Source organism: Hylobates moloch, unplaced genomic scaffold, assembly GCF_009828535.3.
Source record: "Hylobates moloch isolate HMO894 unplaced genomic scaffold, HMol_V3 SCAFFOLD_15, whole genome shotgun sequence".
Lineage (NCBI taxonomy): Eukaryota > Metazoa > Chordata > Mammalia > Primates > Hylobatidae > Hylobates > Hylobates moloch.
This window is the reverse complement of record NW_026652290.1, coordinates 69265436-69287893: the sequence shown is the minus strand read 5'-3', so window position 1 is coordinate 69287893 and position 22458 is coordinate 69265436. Positions and strand designations below refer to the sequence as shown.

At 41.5% G+C, this 22458-nt stretch overlaps 1 protein-coding gene across 9 annotated transcripts in view; it reads right to left on the bottom strand.

The window, feature by feature from the left end:
• The window catches only part of PPP4R3B (protein phosphatase 4 regulatory subunit 3B), a 75829-nt gene extending 55171 nt beyond the window's left edge, over positions 1 to 20658 (bottom strand). For all 9 annotated transcript variants that reach the window (XM_058429138.1, XM_058429139.1, XM_058429141.1 and 6 more), the window contains exons 1-5: positions 20558 to 20658; positions 19625 to 20464; positions 17906 to 17961; positions 8565 to 8663; positions 2380 to 3003 (exon numbers count right to left, since the gene is read on the bottom strand). In XM_058429138.1, the coding sequence (XP_058285121.1) occupies positions 2380 to 3003; positions 8565 to 8663; positions 17906 to 17961; positions 19625 to 19766 (921 nt within the window). In that variant the 5' untranslated portion in view covers positions 19767 to 20464; positions 20558 to 20658. The remainder of the gene's footprint in view (positions 1 to 2379; positions 3004 to 8564; positions 8664 to 17905; positions 17962 to 19624; positions 20465 to 20557) is intronic.
• Positions 20659 to 22458: the final 1800 nt, after the last annotated feature.

Here is a 22458-nt window from a genome sequence, read left to right as displayed (position 1 = left end):
GAAGAAAAGATACTTTTAACCCTTTCCCCATTTAGAAAAAAATGTACAGCTTGCTGCCAGGACATATTTAATTTTACATAAACACGCTCTTTGAGGCCGAAGTAAATCTGATTTTCGAGGTGAAAATAAAATATAAAAACTGTTCTTGGAGTTATTTCTAAACAGAACATCAGAATTGTTTGAATCATCAGATTCGTCTTTTTCAAAAAAAAAAAAATCAGATTCAACAAATGAATCTTCGGGCAACGACTGTTCGAGAATGACAATATCACGTGCAGGAATGCTATGTTTTCTAGGATTTGACATTTTCAGTGATTAAGAATTACTATATTTTGTAAATGAAAATACCACTATTAAAACCAGAATGCTATAAACAGAATGATGTCTTTTGTTTCCACAGTCAGTATGCCACAGCAATGCAAAAATAATAATAAAAGCTAGGTATTTTGTGGCAAAGTTATCTCAAGGTAAACACTGCAGCCAAGCACTACTGGCTAGTATTCGCAGGACAGACAGGAAAAGGGTTAAATACAGCTGCATCGGCCAGGTGTGATGGCTCACGCCTGTAATCCGAACACTTTGGGAGGCCAGGGCGGGCGGATCACCTGAGGTCAGGAGTTTGAGACCGGCCTGGCCAACATGGTGAAACCTGTTTCTACTAAAAATACAAAAAATTAGTCGAGTGTGGCAGTGCGTGCCTGTAATCCCAGCTACTGGGAAGGCTGAGGCAGGAGAATCGCTTGAACCTGGAAGGTGGAGGTTGCAATGAGCCGAAATCACACCATTGCACTCCAGCTTGGGCAACAAGAGTGAAACTCCGTCTCAAATAATAATAATAAAAAATAGCTGCATCATCGATACATATAATAGGCAAATTCATAAAGAGTAGAATAGTGGTTACTATTTTAACCCCTATTAAAAGTGGTTAGGAAGGAATATGGGGAGTTACTGTTCAATGGGTTCAGAGTTTCTGTTTGGGATGATGAAAAAGTTCTGGAAATGGATAGTGGTAACTGCTGCATAACACTGCGAATATACTTAATGCCAATGAATTGTACACTTAAAAATTGTTAAAACTGGCCGGGCACAGTGACTCATGCCTGTAATCCCAGCACTTTGGGAGGCCAAGGCAGGTGGATCACCTCAGGTTGGGAGTTCGAGACTGGCCTGACCAACATGGAGAACCCCCCTCTACTAAAAATACAAAAAATTGGGCTGGGCGCGGTGGCTCACGCCTGTAATCCCAGCACTTTGGGAGGCTGAGGCGGGTGGATCACAAGGTCAGGAGATCGAGACCATCCTGGCTAAAACGGTGAAACCTCGTCTCTACTAAAAACACAAAAAATTAGCTGGGCGTGATGGCGGGCGCCTATAGTCCCAGCTACTCGGGAGGCTGAGGCAGGAGAATGGCGTGAACCCGGGAGGCGGAGCTTGCAGTGAGCTGAGATCGCGCCACTGCACTCCAGCCTGGGCGACAGAGCAAGACTCCGCCTCAAAAACAAACAAACAAACAAACAAACAAAATTAGCCGGACGTGGAGGCACATGCCTGTAATCCCAGCTACTCAGGAGGGTGAGACAGGAGAATCACTTGAACCCAGGAGGCAGAAGTTGCGGTGAGCCGAGATCATGCCATTGCACTCCAGTTACTCAGGAGGGTGAGACAGGAGAATCACTTGAACCCAGGAGGCAGAGGTTGCGGTGAGCCGAGATCATGCCATTGCACTCCAGCTTGGGCAACAAGAGCGAAACTCCATCTCAAAAAATAAATAAATAATTTTTTTTTATGTTAAATGGTGAATTTTATGTTATGTATATTCTACCTCAATTTTAGAAACACAAATACTAAATTGTATAAAAAGCTAAAACACAGGCTACTTAAAAATATAAAAGGCTGGGCCAGGTGCGGTGGCTCAAGCCTATAATTCCAACACTTTGGGAGGCTGAGGCGGGCGGACTGCCCGAGCTCAGGAGTTCAACACCAGCCTGGGCAACACAGTGAAACCCCTTCTCTACTAAAAATACAAAAAATCAGCTGGGCATGGCAATGCACACCTGTAGTCCCAGCTAATTGGGAGGCTGAGGCAGAAGAATTGCTTGAATCTGGGAGGTGTAGGTTGCAGTGAGCTGAGATCGCGCTACTGCATTCCAGCCTGGGCGACAGAACGAGACTCCGACTCAAAAAAACAAACAAATAAAAGGTTGCACTAAAACCACAAGATATAAAGTCCCAATTACTTTTGTTTACTTTAAATGTACTTAATAGTACATTTAAACAAAATAAACATTTCAAAAAATAGAGGGTACAAATACCAGCTTGAACTATTAAGGGAACTAAATATCTGAAAAATGGAATTGTGAAGAATATCTTTTTACTTACCTGCAACATGCTGACTATCTCAACTTTGTTGAAGAAAATAAAAGACGTAAGAGTAGAAAGAAAATTCTCTTCAAAAACAGATGGTGTGGGCAAAATGATGTCCTGAATGTACTGTACCCTGTAAGTCTGATGTATTTTTTGCCTTAGTTCAGAGTCTGTTATTGGTATAACTTCCTTGAACTTTGCAGTTTTGGTCAAGAATTCTCTATGTCTTTTTGGCTGAGCCAAAGCAGGGTCATATTCAAGGCATCCTACGACATCCATGATACACTCATCAGAAAACATTACCTCAAAAAGAGTTGCCTTATTTAGGAATAAGATTCCTCTAATAATTTCATACAAATGGTGTAAGCCTTCAGTGTTTTCTAGGTTCTCGCAAGCTTGGAACAGCTGCAATAGTTTTTTAATATAGCCTTCATTTTCCAAGGCGAGAGCCAGCTTCTCCCTACGGATAGGTGAGGAAAGCACTGAGGTAACTAAGTCAGCAATCTCTTCAAGTTTATTGAGTTCACACGTGGGCAGGTCAACCAGATGACTAGTTTCAGGCATTTCTTCAAATCGTTCTTCTTCAGATTCATCAATGAGGTCCTGTGTGACTTCCACTGATGGGTCTTTACCTTGAACCTAAAAATATCCAAGTATACAGCTAATTACCTTAAAATATAAAATAATTCAAAATTTTGGAAATCAAATCATTTGGAAATGCCTGGCTAGTCACTACTAATTAAAAGTGAAGTCTAGGCCAGGCACGGTGGCTCACGCCTGTAATCCCAGCACTTTAGGTAGCTGAGCAGGTGGGTCACTTGAGGTCAGGAGTTCAAAACCAGCCTGGGCAACATGGTGAAACCCTGTCTCTACTAAAAATACAAAAATCAGCCAGGTGTGGTGGTGTACGCCTGTAATCTCAGATACTCAGGTGGCTGAGGCAGGAGAATCGCTTGAACCTGGAAAGTGGAGGTTGCAGTGAGCTGAGATCGTACCACTGCACTCCAGCCTGGGAGACAAAGCAAGACTCTGTCTCAAAAAATAAAATAAAAAATTAAAATAAAATAAATAAAATAAAATGAATTATCTTCCAGCTTGGTCCTTGAATGACTCTCATGAGTAGGGCCCCTTCCCCTATTGGTCAAACAGCATTAAGGAGAAATCAACTTTTGTTGTGACAAGCCATTGAAATTTTAGGATTGTATTACTACAACACAATCTGATCATAACATCTCAAAGACAGCCAATGAACTCTGCTGTATGGATTCACAATAAATCCACACTATCAATAGGGTTTTTCAATAAAAATTCTCTAGTCTATAATCCTATCGTCATCCCTTACAGCTGCTGCTTTAAATATTTTTTTCACTTTCCAACTTCTCAAACATTATCTTCACCTTTAAGTCTCAGAAGAGGCTTCCTTTGAATAAAAAGCCCATCAGTACTCAACTTTCTCTAACATTTCTCCATCTCACAACTTACCTTCGCACATTTCCTTCATTCATTTCAAAGGAAATGTCCATACCATTTCCTAAGGTTAACATTTCCATATGTACTTCTAAACTTACGCTTTCTCAAAGCTAAACGTATAAAAATTATCTTTGCTCTTGTTTTTATAACTTATTTCTCTCCAATGCTTCCTTCTATTTCATCATTCTCCATTCCCCTTAAGACACTCTGAACTATCTGAACCATCAAACTTTTTCAGGGAAGCTTTTTTGTTCTATTTTCTCATTATAAGGGGTGGTGGCTTACGCCTGTAATCCCAGCACTTTGGGAGGCCAAGGTGGGTGGATCACCTGAGGTCGGGAGTTCAAGACCAGCCTGACCAACATGGAGAAACCCCATCTCTACTAAAAGCACAAAATTAGCTGGGCATGCTGGCGCATGCCTGTAATCCCAGCTACTCGAGAGGCTGAGGCAGCAGAACTGCTTGAACCCGGGAGGCAGAGGCTGCAGTGAGCCGAGATCACACCACTGCACTCCAGCCCAGGCAACAAGAGCAAAACTCTGTCTCCAAAATATCGGTGATGGGGTTTCTGCAGGGGGGGGGGGGGGGTAAGAAATAAGTAATATGGCGCTTATTGAAATTGAAATTGTTCTTTCAAAGATCGGCAATGACTTCCCAGAACTGAAAAAGTAAAACATGAGATACGATTTTGTGAAATATCATGCAGTAGTTAGGAGCAAAAAACTAAACATATATTCAGCAACATGCATAGATTTTAAGTAGAATACTGAGTTGTACAGTAAAGAGTTAACTTTGCTGGACCATCAGAGTGGCTATATCTAATATGCCTTCCAAAGGTGCAACAGTCTGAATAAAAATCAATGACAAAGAAAAAAATAAAATTAAAAAAACAATGACAAATGGAAAGGAGAAACAGTAAAAGAAGGAAAAAACATGAAAAAATGAGTATTGTAACAAGGAAAATTCAGTATTAACATTGGTGCCTAAGCTGGGTGCTGTGGCTCATGCCTGTAATCCCAGCACTTTGGGAGGCTGAGGCAGGCAGATCACGAGCTCAGGAGTTCGAGACCAGCCTGCGCAACATGGTGAAACCTCGTCTCTACAAAAAATACAAAAATTAGCCAGGCATGGTGGCACGCGCCTGTAGTCCTAGCTATTAGGGAGGCTGAAGTGAGAGAATCCCTTCAGCCTGGGAGGCAGAGGTTGCAGTGAGCTTAGATCATACCACTGCATTCTAGCCTGGGGAGAGCCAGACCATGTCTCAAAAAAAAAAAAAAAGCAGTGATGCCTCAAGAAAGGCTGAAGGCTAAGAGATGACATTGCCTCTTGGCTCAGTTATAACAGATGCCTGGAAGGGTGAAGCAATAGGTTTGCCAAGACCACCCCTCCTCTTAAAACCTGACAAGGTCAAATGAGAGCCTGTAAGCTTCGAAGAGTGACACTGCTCTGGGAGACGTTTTGTCATACAATATGATGATGAACCAGACCAACTGTTTTTTTCTTTTTTTTTTTTTTTTGAGACAGAGTCTCACTCTGTAGCCCAGGCTGGAGTGCAATGGCGTGATCTCGGCTCACTGCAAGCTCCGCCTCCTGGGTTCATGCCATTCTCCTGCCTCAGCCTCCCAAGTAGCTGGGACTACAGGTGCCCACCATCATGCCCGGCTAATGTTTTGTATTTTTAGGAGAGATGGGGTTTCACCATGTTAGCCAGGATGGTCTTGATCTCCTGACCTCGTGATCCTCCTGCCTCAGCCTCCCAAAGTGCTGGGATTACAGGTGTGAGCCACTGCACCTGGTCCCAGACTAACTGTTAATGACTACGTGGGATTCCAGTAATGTGCTAGAATCTACCAATTCTTACTTTTTCAGGTTACATCTACTACCATACTGTGATATAGAGTAATACTAGTATTGTTGATCCAACTACCTTATCTATATAAATATTATAATACTGATAATGATGATCAAATGTATTGGGAGACTGAGTTAAAGCTTCCTGAGGATGTAATGCTGATAGAAAAATCACTGGCCCATACTGCAGTTATTTGAATAATTAAACTAAACTAAGAAAAATGAAAGTCACTGGCCCTACAGAATCATGGTCTGGAACCTAAGAAGAAAAAAAATCGGCCGGGTGCGGTGGCTCAAGCCTGTAATCCCAGCACTTTGGGAGGCCGAGGCGGGCGGATCACGAGGTCAGGAGATCGAGACCATCCTGGCTAACACGGTGAAACCCCGTCTCTACTAAAAATACAAAAAAATTAGCTGGGCGTGTTGGCGGGCGCCTGTAGTCCCAGCTACTCGGGAGGCTGAGGCAGGAGAATGGCGTGAACCCAGGAGGCGGAGCTTGCAGTGAGCCGAGATCGCGCCACTGCACTTCAGCCTGGGGGACAGAGCAAGACTCCGTGTCAAAAAAAAAAAAAAAAAAGAAAAAAAAAAAAAAAAAAAAAATCACTAGACTGACAAAAAGCTGGATTTTGCTGACTATCAGTTTCTATGGTATACAGTTCTGTACAAGTTTATCATAAGGTACAATCTGCAGATCAAGGAGAGAAATAAGAAATCAAAGCAGTACAAAAATACAAAAGGTATGATATGGTTTTATAGGAAAAGTTAGTTGTTTCTTTAAACCTATCTCTACTCCACACTTGCCCCAAATGCTAATATATTCATACTGATATTATTTCTCTATCTGTGATATAAATCCTATGCTAAATGTAGATGCTCACACAAATATGATCATTTTGGTGTAAGACAGTCTTGGTCAAGGAGTGGCCTGTGCAGTAAAGGACTGACCTTGCCAAAGGAAAAGTTTGGCCCTTATCTAGCTCCAGAGAGGTAAACTCTAAGCACTCAGAATATCCTGCTTCATAATAGTGTTGTTTACCTGGGGGCCTTCACCTATGCCAGACATACTATGCTAACAATGTGGTATGTGGTGGGGGCCTTGGACCACAAGATATTCTTGACCTTTGGAGGTGCTGGAATAAGGTCAGCCACACAGGTGGTCATCCATGCTTACGTAAACTCTAATCCCCAATGAAAACCCTGGACACGAAGGTTTGGGTAAACTTACCTAGTTGCTGCCATATATCACTGCTGGGAGAAGTAAGTGCTGTCTGCATGATTCCACCAGGAGAGAGAATTGGAAGCTCAAGCCTGAAACTCTCCTAGACCCTGCCCTATGCACCTTTTCCCACTGGTTATGTGAATCTGTATCATTTTGCTATAATAAACTGTAACTGTGAGTATAACAGCTTTGCTGAATTCTGTGAGTCTTTCCAGTGAATTATGGAAATTGAGAGTGCTCTTGGAGACCTCCTGAACTACCTAAGTGAAAACAGTAATAAACAAATTTCCACAAAAATTTCTAGGATGAATACATTTTTTTTTTTTTTTTTTTTTTTTTTTGAGAGAGAGTCTTACTCTGTCGCCCAGGCTAGAGTGCAATGGCATTATCTTGGCTCACTGAAACCTCCCTCAGAGGTTCCAGCTATTCTCCTGCCTCAGTCACCCTAGTGGCTGGGACTACAGGCATGCGCTACCACGCCCAGCTAATTTTTGTACTTTGAGTAGAGATGAGGTTTCACCGTGTTAGCCAGGCTGGTCTCGAACTCCTGATGTGAGGTGATCCGCCTGCCTCGGCCTCCCAAAGCGCTAGGATTACAGGCGTGAGTAACTGCGTCCGGATGGACAAATACATTTATATCCAAGAACATGTATTAAAGAGTAGGTGTTGACATATAGGGGTGGGGTAGTAGGATGGGACAAGGTATAATCTAATATAGTAATCACTGGAATAAATTATCTACCATATAAATTTATGTTCTAGCAGATATATAAATCAATATCCTAGTTCTAAATAAGAGATGTTTGTCTTCTGTATTATAGTTACATTTTCTGTAAATCTAAAACTGTTCTAAAATAAAAGGTTTCTTTTAAAAAAATTCTAGTTACTTAAGAGTTACCACATATTCAGGCCGGGCGCGGTGGCTCACGCTTGTAATCCCAGCACTTTGGGAAGCCAAGGTGGGCGGATCATGAGGTCAGGAGATCGAGACCACGGTGAAACCGTCTCTCTACTAAAAATACAAAAAAATTAGCCGGGCGTGGTAGCGGGCGCCTGTAGTCCCAGCTACTCGGAGAGGCTGAGGCAGGAGAATGGCGTGAACCCGGGAGGCGGAGCTTGCAGTGAGCCGAGATTGCGCCACTGCACTCCAGCCTGGGCGACAGAGCGAGACTCCGTCTCAAAAAAAAAAAAAAAAAAAAAGAGTTACCACATATTCTATATATCCTGCCTGCTACACTCTAAGTTCCACATAAACTGAAGTCATGAATACTGTTGATCATTAGTGCCTGGTACAGTATGCATAAACATTAGGCAAACATATGACCAAATATTTATGTTTTTAATCTAAAAGCTTGACTTAATTACTTAATCTTCTTTTGGTTTGTTTAAAGTACTTGCCATTTTATAATATAAGGTATTAATTATGAGTATATGTTATCAAAATCTAAAGTGGTAAAACAAAACTATGACAAAGTTGTTTTTAAAAACTTAAAGTAAAACAATTTGCTGTAGAATATAAAAAATTTCAAGTTAGATTATCAAGTCTCACATTAAGACACTATCTCTCCACATCCTAACACATATGTTTGAAGTAAAAAGGAAACAAAAATTCAAGAAAAGATGCAAACATTAAGTTAAATATTATAAAAAGAAACTTACCTGACAAATTTTTTCCCAGATCTCATCACAGCCAGCTTTCTCCTGAAAACTCAGAGCCAAATCATAGTTCTCTGCTTCTGACCAAACAATTAATGTATCCTGTTTAAAAATAAATATTTCTACATCATCACACTAGAAAAGAGATATCTACAAAGTATAAATAGAAATCAAGAGGACTGGAAACAACACAGCAATGACATATGTCCCGATATGAGTAATTAATGTATATCTGATTGGCATTATTAGTAATATATTGGCAATACAATAGTAGCTTTGATACTAAAAATGACATTGAGCAATTTTCTAAAACAAAAAATATTAAAACAGGTTAGTAGGCTCTGACTCATGTTACTCAAATAATATTTATAAAAAGGCTAGCCATTCTTGGCCAAAACTGTAACAAAGACATTCCAACCATCTACATTCCATTCCATCTACATTCCATCACACCTTCCAACCATTACAGGTGTGAGCCAGGCACGGTGGCTCACACCTGTAATCCCAGCACTTTGGGAGGCTGAGGCAGGCGGATCACCTGAGGTCAGGAGTTTGAGACCAGTCTGGCCAACATGGTTGAAACCCCATCTCTATTAAAAATACCAGAATTAGCCGGGTATGGTAGCAGGCGCCTGTAATCCCAACTACTTGGGAGGCTGAGGCAGGAGAATCGCTTGAGCCTGGGAGGTGGAGATTTCACTGAGCAAGATTGCATCATTGCACTCCAGCCTGGGGGACAATAGAGAGACTTTGTCTCAAAAAAAAAAAAAAGTAAAAAAAAATTATCTTTGTTAATAACTGAACTTTTTGAGAGGGGTAACTTCTTGTCAGATCTATTACATCATTGTTTCTGCTTTGTCGCATGGTTGACAGTTTACACTAGCAGTAAATGTAAATTTAACCATTATCTAGTTCATTTGTACTTATATCATCATCAACCTCTTTTAAGGCACCTATCCATTTTGTTTGAGTTAGGATAGTTTAAGTTACAAAATATTTGCAGTTATCTCCACATATAGGCTACAGTAATGCACAAAAGGTGGGTACAAGAATATAGAAATAAACAGTTTCTCATACTACACTCTCACAACACAAATCACTGCTGTCACCTTCATCACCAAGAAGTGTGAGGATTTCTCCCCATCAATAATCAATCAGTTCCATATTAGACACCAGGTGGGTGTTGTCCAATTCACCTTCGACACTGTTTACCTGGAGACACTGTCAGATACCACGGTTGAGGGCTCAGCCCTACAAGACTGCCTCCTACTTCTAATGCCAATTGCAAGCCTGGGTTGCTTCCAACCAAATGGCTATAAATCAGGATTCCCATGACCCCCTCCTTGGATTTGATTAATTTGCTAAAGTAGCTCACAAAACGCAGGGAAACAGTTATATTTACCAGTTTATTATAATATAAAGGATATTTTAAAGGATACAAACGAAGAAAGGTATAGAGCAAGGTATGGGGTAAGAGGCTCAAAGGTTGCATTACCTCCCTGGGTACATCATCCTCCAGGAACTTCCACTTAGTTATCTGGGAGCTCTCCAAACCCAGTCCTACTGGGCTGTTATGGGGGCTTCATTAAACAGATATAATTAAGTAAATTACTGGCCACTGGTGATTAATAAACCCTCAGCCCCTCTCCCCTTCTGAAGGATGGCGGATGGGGTTCAAAGCCGCAATCTTCAACCATGCCTTGGTCCTTCTGATGACTAGATCTATAGATAGTACTATCTACAGTCAGGTCAATGGATATTACTAACAGAATGAAATCCAAAACCCTTTATCCAGCCATCCAATGCCTTTTCCATTTTGGCTACAATCAATGTTCTGAGAGAAGGTCCAGGTAAACAACGAAATCTGAATTAAGGTAACTGAGCACCTTTTCATCATCACTTTTGCTCTTCTTTTTTTTGATACAGACTCTCACTCTGTTGCCCAGGTTGGAGGGCAGTGGTGCAATCTTGGCTCACTGCAACCTCCACCTCTGGGTTCAAGTGAATCTCCTGCCTCAGCCTCCTGAGTAGCTGGGATTACAGGCGTGTGCCACCACACCGGATAATTCTTGTATTTTTAGTAGAGACAGGGTTTCACCATGTTGGCCAGGCTGGTCTTGAACCCCCAACCTCAGGTGATCTGCCAGCCTTGGGCTCCCAAAGTGCTGGGATTACAGGTGGGAGCCACTGCACCCAGCCCCTCATTCTTAACTTTAAATTCTTTTATCTGATCTTGTCAAAATACCAGAAACTAAATGGGGTTTATATTTAGAGTTCTTTTCCAATGATGAGGACTGACCTCGGGAAACAGTCAACAGTTACAGATCTTTCTTCTTCCTGATTACCAATAACTGACCCATCGCATGCCCTGTCAATTCTACCTTCAATATATATCACAAAATCCATCCATCTCTATCCATCTGTATCACCTCAATCCAATCCAACATTATCTTTTGCTTGGACTATGCAGCAATCTCCCAATGAGTTTCCCACTTATTGCTTCTCTTCAATTCCATTGATACTGTTGATACTATTAAGTATTTTGGATCATGTCATCACTTTGCATAAACTCTTCAAAAGCTTACTTTAAAAATCCCAACTTGGCTGGATATGGACGCTCATGCCTGTAATCCCAGCACTTTTGGAGGCCAAGGAGGGAGAACTGTTAAGCGGAGGAGTTTGAGACCAGCCTGGGCATCATAGTGAGACCTCATCTCTACTAAAAATTAAAAAAATTAGCCAGGCATGGTGGTATGCACCTGCAGTCCCAGCTACTCAGAAGGCTGAGGTGGGAGGATCGCACCTAGGAGGTCAAGGCTGCGTGAGACTTGATCATGCCACTGGGCTTTTGGCTGGGAGACAGTCTTATCTCAAAACCACCGCCCTGCTTCCAAAAAAATTCCAAACGAGTGACCAGCCAGAAGGAGCACTCAATGAGGTATTTCTGGATGAATGAATAAATGTGGTCAGATCAAGACTCAGTCTTGAGCTCTGTTCTTCTCTCAATTTATAGCTATTACCTCAAAGGAGGTTACCTTGCAGCTAAAAATTCACAATTCATCTGATTTTTTTTTTTTTTTTTAAAGGCTGGAGTGCAGTTGGCTATTCACAGGTGTGATCATCATGAACTACAGCCTCAAACTCCTGGTCTCAAGTGATCCTCCTGCCTCAGCCCCGAAAAGCTGGGACTACTACTGGCACGCTAGACCTTTTATGATTCTTAAATTAGAACCTCCTGCCGGAAAGGCTTAGCCTATCTCTATTCCCAGATGTTCATTTTAAGACCTTTTCATGGGCTGGGTGTGACGTCTCATGTCTGCATTCCCAGCACTTTGGAAGGCCAAGGTGGGTGGGCTGCTTGAGTTCAGGTGTTCAAGACCAGCCTGAGAAATATGGCAAAATCCCGTAATCTACAAAAAATTAGTCAGGCATGGTGTGCACACCTACAATCCCAGCTACTCAGGAGGCTGAGGTGGGAGCCTGAGCACGGGAAGTTAAAGTTGCAGTGAGCCATGATCGCGCCACTGCACTCCAGCCTCAGCAACACAGCAAGACTGTGTCTCAAAAAAAACCCACAAAAAACTCTATTTATTTTACTGTAACTTCAAAGCCCAGATGGAAGAAAAAAAAAAAGCAAAGCACAAAACAGTATATAGTATGCTACCATTTATACCAATAAAAGGGAAAAAATATATTGTATGCATATTTGCTTACATATGCATACCTCTAACAAGATATATAAGAAACTGGTGATGTCAACGGCCTCTAGCAAGGGAAACTGTATGGACAGAATATGGCGTGGGAAAAAGACTTCAATAAATACCTTTTGAATTTTTAACTGGGCTAATATATTACATACTAAAAAAATTTTTTTTAATAAGCCTCAAACCAAAAGATTAATGTAAACCTGCTCAACTTCCCACTTTCTGGAAAGAACCATCATTTTCCTGGCCAGACTCAAAAACACTACCAGTGACCTTTGATTCCTTCTCTTTAATATTTAATCATTTGCCAAATTTTCCAGCACTTTCTTGAAAATATACTGGAGCTCTGTTCCTTCTTTTCAAGTCCATTTACCATGGTGGAATAGACTTTCATTTTTTGTATCTGAATTATTGCAAAAGGTCTTGCTACTCAAAGATCTTCTGCTCCACCCTATCCCTCCTCCCCAATTTATTATTCATGACATTGCCACACTCATTTCTTTAAACACAGTATCACTTTAGGCTCCTACTCAAGAACCTATAATGTCCCCTTCTGAACCTGTGTATTATCACATTTGGGATTGGGGGGGGGGAAGAAACCACTGCTACAAATAGGCTTAATACCTTTTGTAGCAAGTATATTTCCTTCCCTATCACAGTTCCTTCCACTACCACCACCAAGAATGAAGTTTTTCTTAATGATTCCAGCTTACATTAACCTCTTCCTTAATTTTCTACTGCTCCAAGTCTGTGGAACGCAAGTTTACTTTTTATATTTTGTGTTGGCACATACCTGCTGTATAATCTCAGTCAAGAATCTTACCCTTTCTGTACCTTTGTTGCCTCATGTGTGAAATGCTTTCATGGGCTTTCAGTGAAGACTGGTAAAACACTGTTACCAGCTATCTTATTATCATTCTGTATCTGTTTCATCTGTTACATCCTGCCTCCAAATAAAACTGCAACGAGGATTTTCTCAAACCCAATTAACACACAACTGTATTAAATAGGTACACATTCTTATAACTCTGGGTTTTTTTTTTTTTTTTTTGAGACAGTCTTGCTCTATCGCCCAGGCTGGAGTGAGGTAGCACAGTAACAGCTCACTGCAGCACTGACCTCCTGGGCTCAAACAATTCTCCCACCTCAGATTCCCAAGCAGCTGGGACTACAGGTGTGTGTCACCATGCCCTGCTAATTTATATTTTTTGTAGTGAGAGAGTCTCAATATGTTGCCCAGGCTGGTCTTGAATTCCTGGACTAAAGTGATCCTCCTGCCTCAGCCTCCCAAAGTGCTGAGATTGCAAGTGTGAGCCACTGTGCCTAGTATGACTCTTGTTTTTTATTATTATTATTTTAAGATATGTTGCCCAGGCTGGGGTGCAATGGCTACGCACAGGCACAATCATAGCACACTACAGCCTCAAACTCCTGGCCTTAAGTGATCCTCCAGCCTCAGCCTCCCAAGTAGCTGGGACCACAAGCACACACCACCATACCTGGCTTTGACTCTGCTTTTGATTTAGTCAGTATCAGTCGGACTGATTTTAAGTAACTTAAAATTTGTCACACCTATCAGGTATGTTATTTCACGTTGTATCATATAATGATTCTCTTCTCTTTCCAACATGTTTAAATGCTTAAGTTTATTGGGTAAGTACATCTTCTTCCATTAACGACTTCAGTACTGTGCACAGCAAGGAAGAAAGTGATATGAATCAATAACGACTTTTCAATATCCAGTCATATGACATTCAGCTTGACTCATTCTAACTCCTTTTAAGTTCACAATTTGGTACTTCATTTTTGAAAGAAAAGATGTATCTTGAGCACACAATTTAGTAGTTGGCTCATTTTAAAACTGTAATGTTAAAAGAAGAATGTTAAACATTCCCCTCTGAATTTACTAAAAAAAAATTTTTTTTGAGACAAGGCATCGCTTTGTCTCTCCGACTGGAGTGCAGTGGTACAATCATGGCTTACTACAGTCTCGACCTCCCAAGCTCAAATGATCCTCCCATCTCAGCTCCAGAAGTAGCTGGCACTATAGCTGCGTACCACCACACCTGGATAATTTTTGAATTTTTTTTTTGGTAGAGACAGAGATCTTGCTATGTTGTGCAGGCTGTTCCCAAAATCCTGAGCTCAAGGGATCCTCCTGCCTTGGCCTCCCAAAGTGCTGAGATTGCAGGTGTGAGCCACCATGCCTGGCATAGTCAACATATTTTAATACAGCAAAATGGCCTATAAACATCTCATTCACTTACTCATTAAGTTTTTAATAAAAAACCCACTAATGGAAACAAAAAATTTAACCCATTACTGTAGTCCCAGCTACTGGAGAAGCTGAGATGAGAGGATCACTTGAACCTAGGAGTTCAAGCTCAGCCTGGGCATCACAGCAAGACACCATCTCTGAAAACAATTTTTTTTAAAAACTTTAACTCCACTAATGAACAACAGACTTCATGTAATATTTGGAAATTAATAACTTTCTAGACTAATTCACTGAATAACCTAAATGATGCCATTTACAAAGGATAATTCTAACAAACATAGAAAAATGTTACTGTATTTGGAAACCTCAATTTGTGTAACTTCAAAAAACTACAAATTAAGCTGAATACAGTGGCTCGCACCTGTAATCCCAGCACCGTGGAGGTGCTGAAGCAAAAGGATCACTTGAGGCCAGGAATTCAAGATCAGCCTGGGCCACATAGTGAGACCCCATCTCTACAAATACAACAACAAAAAAGTTTTGTAATAAATTTTTTAAAGGTGCAAATTTAGTCTGGACAACATAATGAGACCCCATCTTTACAAATTTTTTAAAAAAATTAGTCAACTTGGCTGGGCTCGGTGGCTCACGCCTGTAATCCCAGCACTTTGGGAGGCCGAGGCAGGCAGATCATGAGGTCAGGAGATCAAGACCATCCTGGCTAACACGGTGAAACCCCATCTCTACTAAAAAATACAAAAAATTAGCTGGGTGTGGTGGTGGGCACCTGTAGTCCCAGCTACTTGGGAGGCTGAGGCAGGAGAATGGTGTGAACCCAGGAGGCGGAGCTTGCAGTGAGCCGAGATCACGCCACTGCACTCCAGCCTGGGTGACAGAGCGAGACTCCATCTCAAAAAAAAAAAAAAAAAAAAAATTAATCAAGCATGGTGGCTCACATCCATAATCCCAGCTACTCAGAAGGCTGAAATTGGAGGACTGCTTGAGCCCAGGAGGTTGAAGCTGCAGTGAGCTGTGATCAAACCACTGTACTCCAGCCTAGGGGACAGAAGAAGACCCTCTCAAAAAAATTATTTTCAAAAGTGGAAATTGAAGATTCAGGTGAAAATATGAAAAACCATATCCATTACAAAGAAACTAAGTTTAACATAACCCCTAAATGGCCCTATGATTTCAATTAGAAAAGTGTACTCAATTTAAACAAAAATAAACAGGTAACATCATTCACACAAGTTTTCCACTCTTCTACAGTGTTTCCATATTCTTCTCATTACCAGAGTACTCTTATACACCTGAATGTTATGTTGCAAAAAAAAAAAAAAAAAAACCCCAATGAAAAAATAAACTATTACAAAGGCCCAAATAGTATATTATTTAAATGTGATTACAGAAAACATTTCCAAGTGGTGTAATTTTTTTAAATAACGCAATTTTTCCAATACTTTATACTTAGTGTATACAAAAATGCTAATTATCTAGAACTAATTTTCTAGTAGAACAACATTATACATGAAATTACCTACATATCCTAATGATTCTAAAGTATTCACAGAATCACTGTGTATTTTTAACTTATGTTGGGCGACTATTTTAAATACAAACCTACTCCATAATGTGATCTTTCCAAAGTAACAACAGCTAAAAGATCTTATATGTAATCTGAGAAGAATCCATTATTATAACTAAATTTGTAGGGAACTGTTTATGACTTAGTTACATTTAAGAACAAAGTTCCTGATAACTTTATATTCATGCAGATAAGAGAAATATGGTAAAAAAAAAAAAAAATTAGTATTTCTTTCCCCACAAAGAAGCAAGCAAACAAAAACAAACTAAAAGTGATTATCTGGTAAAAATTCGGTATAAAGACAGAGAGTGAGAGCTGCCTGGCTGACTTAGAAATTAAAGTTACTTAAATGTCTACCTTAAAATGTCTAAAGTATAGGAAACATCTTCAGGTTTTCAATTCAGGACAAATGTTTAATTTGCTTCTCCATCAAAAAAGACACATAATATTTTCTAAACAGAAAAAAAAGCTATGAATAGAATATTGAAAATTTTAAAGTATTTCAAATAACTGATCAAGAATGTGTTATATACATAAAATAATTGTTTAACAGTTAGACTTTGTAATAATAAGCTGCACAACAGACAGAATTTTATTCCTCCAACTATGAAGTACTTGTTTCTGGGCATACAAATTTTCATAAACCTTGAAGTGGGCACTGATGCTGTAAATGTAATCCTAAAATAATTTATCTTCCTTCAAAAATCTCTGCCATCGTGACTTTACATACCACACACAAAAAAGAATACCTGGAAATAATTCAAATGTATAACAACAGGTGTATGTCATATATAAGAATACTATACAGAGTTTAAAAAGAAAACTAGATCTACATTGTTAACATGAACAAATATTCAAAATGAATGTGTGAAAAATGCAAGCTGCAGAATACATGTAAGAGTACGATCTCCACTGTGTAAAGTTTAAAAACACACAACAGACTACATATTATTTATGGATACATACATATGCAGAAAAGGTATAAAAGCATGTACACAAAGAATACACATCAACTTCAGAATAGTGGTTACCTATGTAGGAGATGGAGAATGTAAAGAACGGGATGGATACAAACAAGCTTTAACTCTATCCATAATGTTCAATATTACAAAAATATTTGAAACAAATATGGCATAACGTTAACATTGTTAAATCTGGTGGTGTTACAGTAGACACCCATTATTCTCTTACTTTTCAATTTTAATATATTTCATAATAAAAACATTCACAGAATAAAAAAGATTGAATCACTGCTACCATTTTCAGATTAATCAGGCATGCTAAAACACAATACACATTTTCTTTCCCAAATAAGACAATAAATATTAACAGAAAATGTTACATAATTGGTAATGTACATTTTTGTAAAGTATCCACTGATTACTATATTAAAAACACACAACAATTAAAGAGCAGGATTTAATGCTTCTACTTCAAAACCTCTACCTTTACTTGAGTCAAAGGATTTAATTTCACACCACAAACAGGCTTTCCTTGCTTTAAGAGTATCCCTTTGAATTTTGTTCTATGTCATTTCCTTTAAACGTGACTCAGAAAAGGTTTCATGTACAAGGTATAGAAGAGAGTTGGCTAACTACAGTTAAATAGTACTAACAAATACATCTTAGAATACACCGACAGTGGCTTAATCCAAAAATAATTATCACCAGTACAAAAACTTTCAGTCTGAAACTTTTAACTTGCAAGAGAAATACACATGATCTTTGTTTACCAAACATGTTTTTTTCTTGTCAGGAAAGCTTTCCCACCTTTGTCAGATTAATACTTTCTTGATCACAGATGAAGTCTTTCAAATTAAAGATAAACAACTACTTGCCTGTTGTTTCTGATATGCAGTATTTGGATTTATCTTTGATTCCAAGAGCAGTGATCCTGAAAGATAAAAAATAATGTATCATAAGTCTCAAATGATAAAACCCTGAATAAAATTAAGAATACATATTAAGGCCGGGCGTGGTGGCTCACGTCTGTAATCCTAGCACTTTGGGAGGCGGGCAGATCACGAGGTCAAGAGATCCAGACCATTCCGGCCAACATGGTGAAACTCTGTCTCTACTAAAAATACAAAAATTAGCTGAGCATGGTGGCGCATGCCTGTAGTCCCAGGTACAGGGGAGGCTGGGGCAGGAGAATCGCTTGAGAGAGAGAGAGAGAGAGAGAGAGAGAGAGAGAGAGAGGAGGCAGAGGTTGCAGTAGCCCGGAAGCCCAGATCGCGCCACTGCACTCCAGCCTGGCAACAGAGCAAGACTCTGTCTCCAAAAAAAAAAAAAAAAAAAAAAAATACACATTTAAACCACCACCCTAAACTTTTCATGTCTTTTTACCCAGTTGGACATTTTAATGAAATGTATTCGAATTCACATTTTCCTCCAAATCTAGGCTTCATATTTAATCTAAAATATTTCACCCTATTCCCATACGCTCTTAAAGAAAAAATTCATCTAAAACCAACATTCAAACCAAGCAATGAGGAAACTAGATGACTATTAAAATTTTACTGAAATAAAAATTTTAAGGTCTAAATGACCACTTCAAGCCATTCGTTTTAACAAAAGTTGTTCTATTGCATTCCCAGTTTAACAAATAATGCAAATTACAAAACAAAAACATCATGACAGGGATTAAACACTTAGTATAGAAATTACAGTGCTGCATTTATCCTTTCCTCAAGAACAAAAGAATACCTTCTGTAGAAATGTGATGACTATTTAAAATAAAAGGGGACGAGCAAGAATACAAAATATGTCAAGAATAAACCTAAGATTATTTTTCTAACTGCCTACATCAGTTATTCAAATCAAGTCCAGATTACACTATAAAAGGCATTTTAATTACGGCTCTACATTTTGTAATTTAAAATACTTCACATGACTACAATAAACCAAAGAATACAGCAGTTTACAACCTGCTTTGGTGTCCCAACTTGCTTAGATTGTAAGGCATTCATTTTCTCATAGCGCCTTCTACAAAGGCAGCCCGAAGAAATTCAGACTAAAGATGTATGTGCTTGTGTGTCCATGTATCGTGGCAACAGTCATCAATACAGCCAGGAAAAGGTGTCTTTCGGTTTTCCCCAGCACCTGTCGGCTGTGGCACCTGGGGCCCGTTGGTACAATTTTGTTTTAACGACACTCAAAAAGAAAAGTTTCGCTAAACCGTTTGTACTAGACGTATAATGGATAGGAAAATAAAGGAATAAAGGGGGAGAAGGGTGTCAGCTCCTAGAGCGACATCAGTACCTAGTCTCTCACTACTTCTTCCCTTCTTTCTCACACTCTCCCCTCTTCAAAAGAGAAGGGACTGGAAAGGAAGGAGTTCAATCCTTAAGAGGGATGGGAGGCGGGCAGAGTCTCGGTCTCTGAGGGTAAGTCCAGTCAAAAGTACAGTAGTTTGTTTTTGCCGTACACAAGCGCCAGCTCAGAACCAAAGCGCTGTCCCGAAGGAGTAGCAACGGTAACGGGCCCAGGGCCCTAAACCCCAGGCTGTGCCCCAACCAGAGGCACTATCCCCCATTCTACAGTTCCGATAACCTTACCGTCGGACTCTGCCCGAACCAGTAGCGACATCCCCTTGAGCTCCTCCACGTAAGTGGAGGAGACGTGCCCGGTGCCTCGGTCGTCCCATTGCCGGTCTTCGTTCAGGGTATAGACCTTCACCCGCCGCCGCGTATCCGACATGGTGGCTGCTGTCTCCACCGCTCCAGCCGCCGCCTCCTCGCTCACCTAGTCCGCGCCCCTCACTCTTGGGAGACGGTAGAGGCAGTAGTGGCGGTGGCGGTGGCGGTGGCGGCGGCGGCGTCTCCGGAGAGGCCCGAATTCACCATGGCTCCAAAGGTTCAGCCGCGGAGAAGGGGTGACAAGAGCCAGTGAGACCTCTCCGCCCGGAGGCCCCGTTACCTCTCACTTCACCCCCGCATACACCCACTCTCCCGTCCCTTTGCCCCCCAGGGCTCGCTCGCTCTCCCGCCGCCGCCGCCGCCGCCGCAGTAACTGCTACAGATCCGCCATCTTGTAACCCGACTCTCTCTGCCTTTCTCTTCCTCCTCCAGCAGGCTCGCACGGGCTGTCCTAGCAGGGGCTACGGCGGCCGACAAGTCCCATGAACAGCACCTCCGTTTCTGCACGCGCTTCCCAGGCCGGCATGCTCGGCGCTCTCGCGAGGAGGGGTACTGGACTGGGGCGGGAGTACCTCAGCGAGACTTCCTCCTCTTTCGGCCCCGCCCCCTGGCGCGGGGTCGCAATTGGGCGGGAGGTTCTCGCGATCTCCCCGTCCCCGCCTGCGCCGCGAGAGGCCGCTAGGGGGAAGGCGACTCCGGTTCCGCACTTCGTCAGGTTGTTGGCTGGCACCAGTATGTGACGTTCCCAGGAACTCAGCTCTGAGGAAAAAGCAAAGCAAAGCAAACTGGGGAAGTACGTAGCCTTGAACCGGAGTAACCACGGATAGAAAGGAAGGAAAAGTGTTCTCATACCTTGACAGAAGGAAGCTCTCTCCGTCCGCCTGAGGAGGAAAAATAAGTTTAAACCTTTCTGTGAAAAGGAAAGAACGTGGAGCCCTTTCAGCCGAATGGAAGCCCGCCAAACCCCGTTATGGAGTCTGTTACAGTTAAGCATCTAACCAGGAATTGTCTGTGGACACAACTCTCCAGGCAATTCGAAAGTGTGTTGACGATTTCCTGTTTCTCGCAGAGGGCTTCACCGTTAAGGCTCTTTGCTGGCAATGTAAAGCACATTTTCCGCTTCGTGAAAATACAGTGCTCTTCTTGTGTTTGTAACCTTGAAAAGTAAATCTGCAAATAAGTTTAGGGAAGTGGCGGGGAGCTACTTTCCTAACATCTGTGATTGTTTTGATACTTCTGAGTTTCTCGCGGGCATTTCCTGCGTTCTCTGTAGGGGTCTCCTGCACTGAATAAGGAAAGGAGGGATTCTCTCTGCATTGAGGCTGTTATCGCACATTGTGCGCTGGATATAGTCCCGCGCTTGTTGTAGTAGCGTGTCGTTTATTTCAGTACCAGCTCGCTCTTGGTAGAATCCCTTTATCCGTTTTGTTGTTGTTTTTGATAGTCTCTCTGCTGCCCAGGCTGGAGTGCAATGGCGCTATCTCGACTCACTGCAGCCTCCGCCTTGAGGGCTCAAGCGATCCTCTCACCTCAGCCTCCCGAGTAGCTGGGACCATAGACGCCCTCTCCCCATCCCCGCTATATTCGTTCTTTAATACAGTCTCTCAGCTCGTTCAGCTGCCACTTCTGTGCAGCTCTTTAGCCTGATCGGTGAAAACCAGGCGAGACGCGCACACTGACTGACCCTGCAGTGCATCTTGGGAGTTGTAGTCATAACTAATCAATGGTCTTGTTAAAACGTGCTTATGTTTTGACCAGGTCGCTTAAGTGTGGACAACCTTCAGCAGTACACTACGACATGGGTCAGTGTACAGAACACATGCTGATAGAAATAATTTCAAAATCTGGATTCATAGTTTTTTTTTAAAATCTACAGGAGACCTCAGAAAATGTACTTGAACTAAATCATCATAATATAGTACATAACAATAGAGCCAGTTAATTGATGTGATGAATGTGGACAAAATGTATTTTGACCTCAGAGAAAATAACATTTCTGCCTTGGAAGAGTCAGAGAATGCTTCACACAATTTTTGAGCCTGATGTTAGACACTATCCAGCCTTCTGTCCGGGCCTCACCCTTTGGTTACTCTTCAGGAAGACTGAACTTGGGAAGAGGATTGTGCAGACCCTGGAGTCAGGCTTGGCTTTTGGGGTAGGGAATTCTAGAGTACCCACAGCATGGTCTGAAAAGGGGAGAGTGGGCTGCAGGTGGCTACAGTCCCATGATTCCATGGATTTCAGACCCCTCCAAAGCACAGGGCCCAGTGCTTGTCCAAGTCTGAGGGCCCCCCATAACCACATTTTCCCCAGCAGATGTTCTTTGCTTCAGGCAGTCATCAAAGTTCCACTTCAAAGAGCTGCTAACCAAATAAGCCCACAATCTTCCTTTTTTGTTGTTTTGAATAAGTAATGCCTTTACACATATGAAATTAAAGGCAGAGAGGTTGAGCATGGTGGCTCACGCCTGTAATCCCAGCACTTTGGGAGGGCGAGGCGGGCAGATTGCCTGAGGTCAGGAGATCAAGACCAGCCTGGCCAACGTGGTGAAACCCTGTCTCTACTAAAAATACAAAAATTAGCCGGGCATGGTGGCAGGGGCCTGTAATCCGAGCTACTTGGGACGCTGAGGTAGGAGAATCGCTTGAACCCGGGAGGCAGAGGTTGCAGTGAGCCAAGATTGCGCCACTGCACTCTAGCCTGGAGGACAGAGTGACAGACTGTCTCAAAAAAAAAAAAAAAAAAAAAGGGAA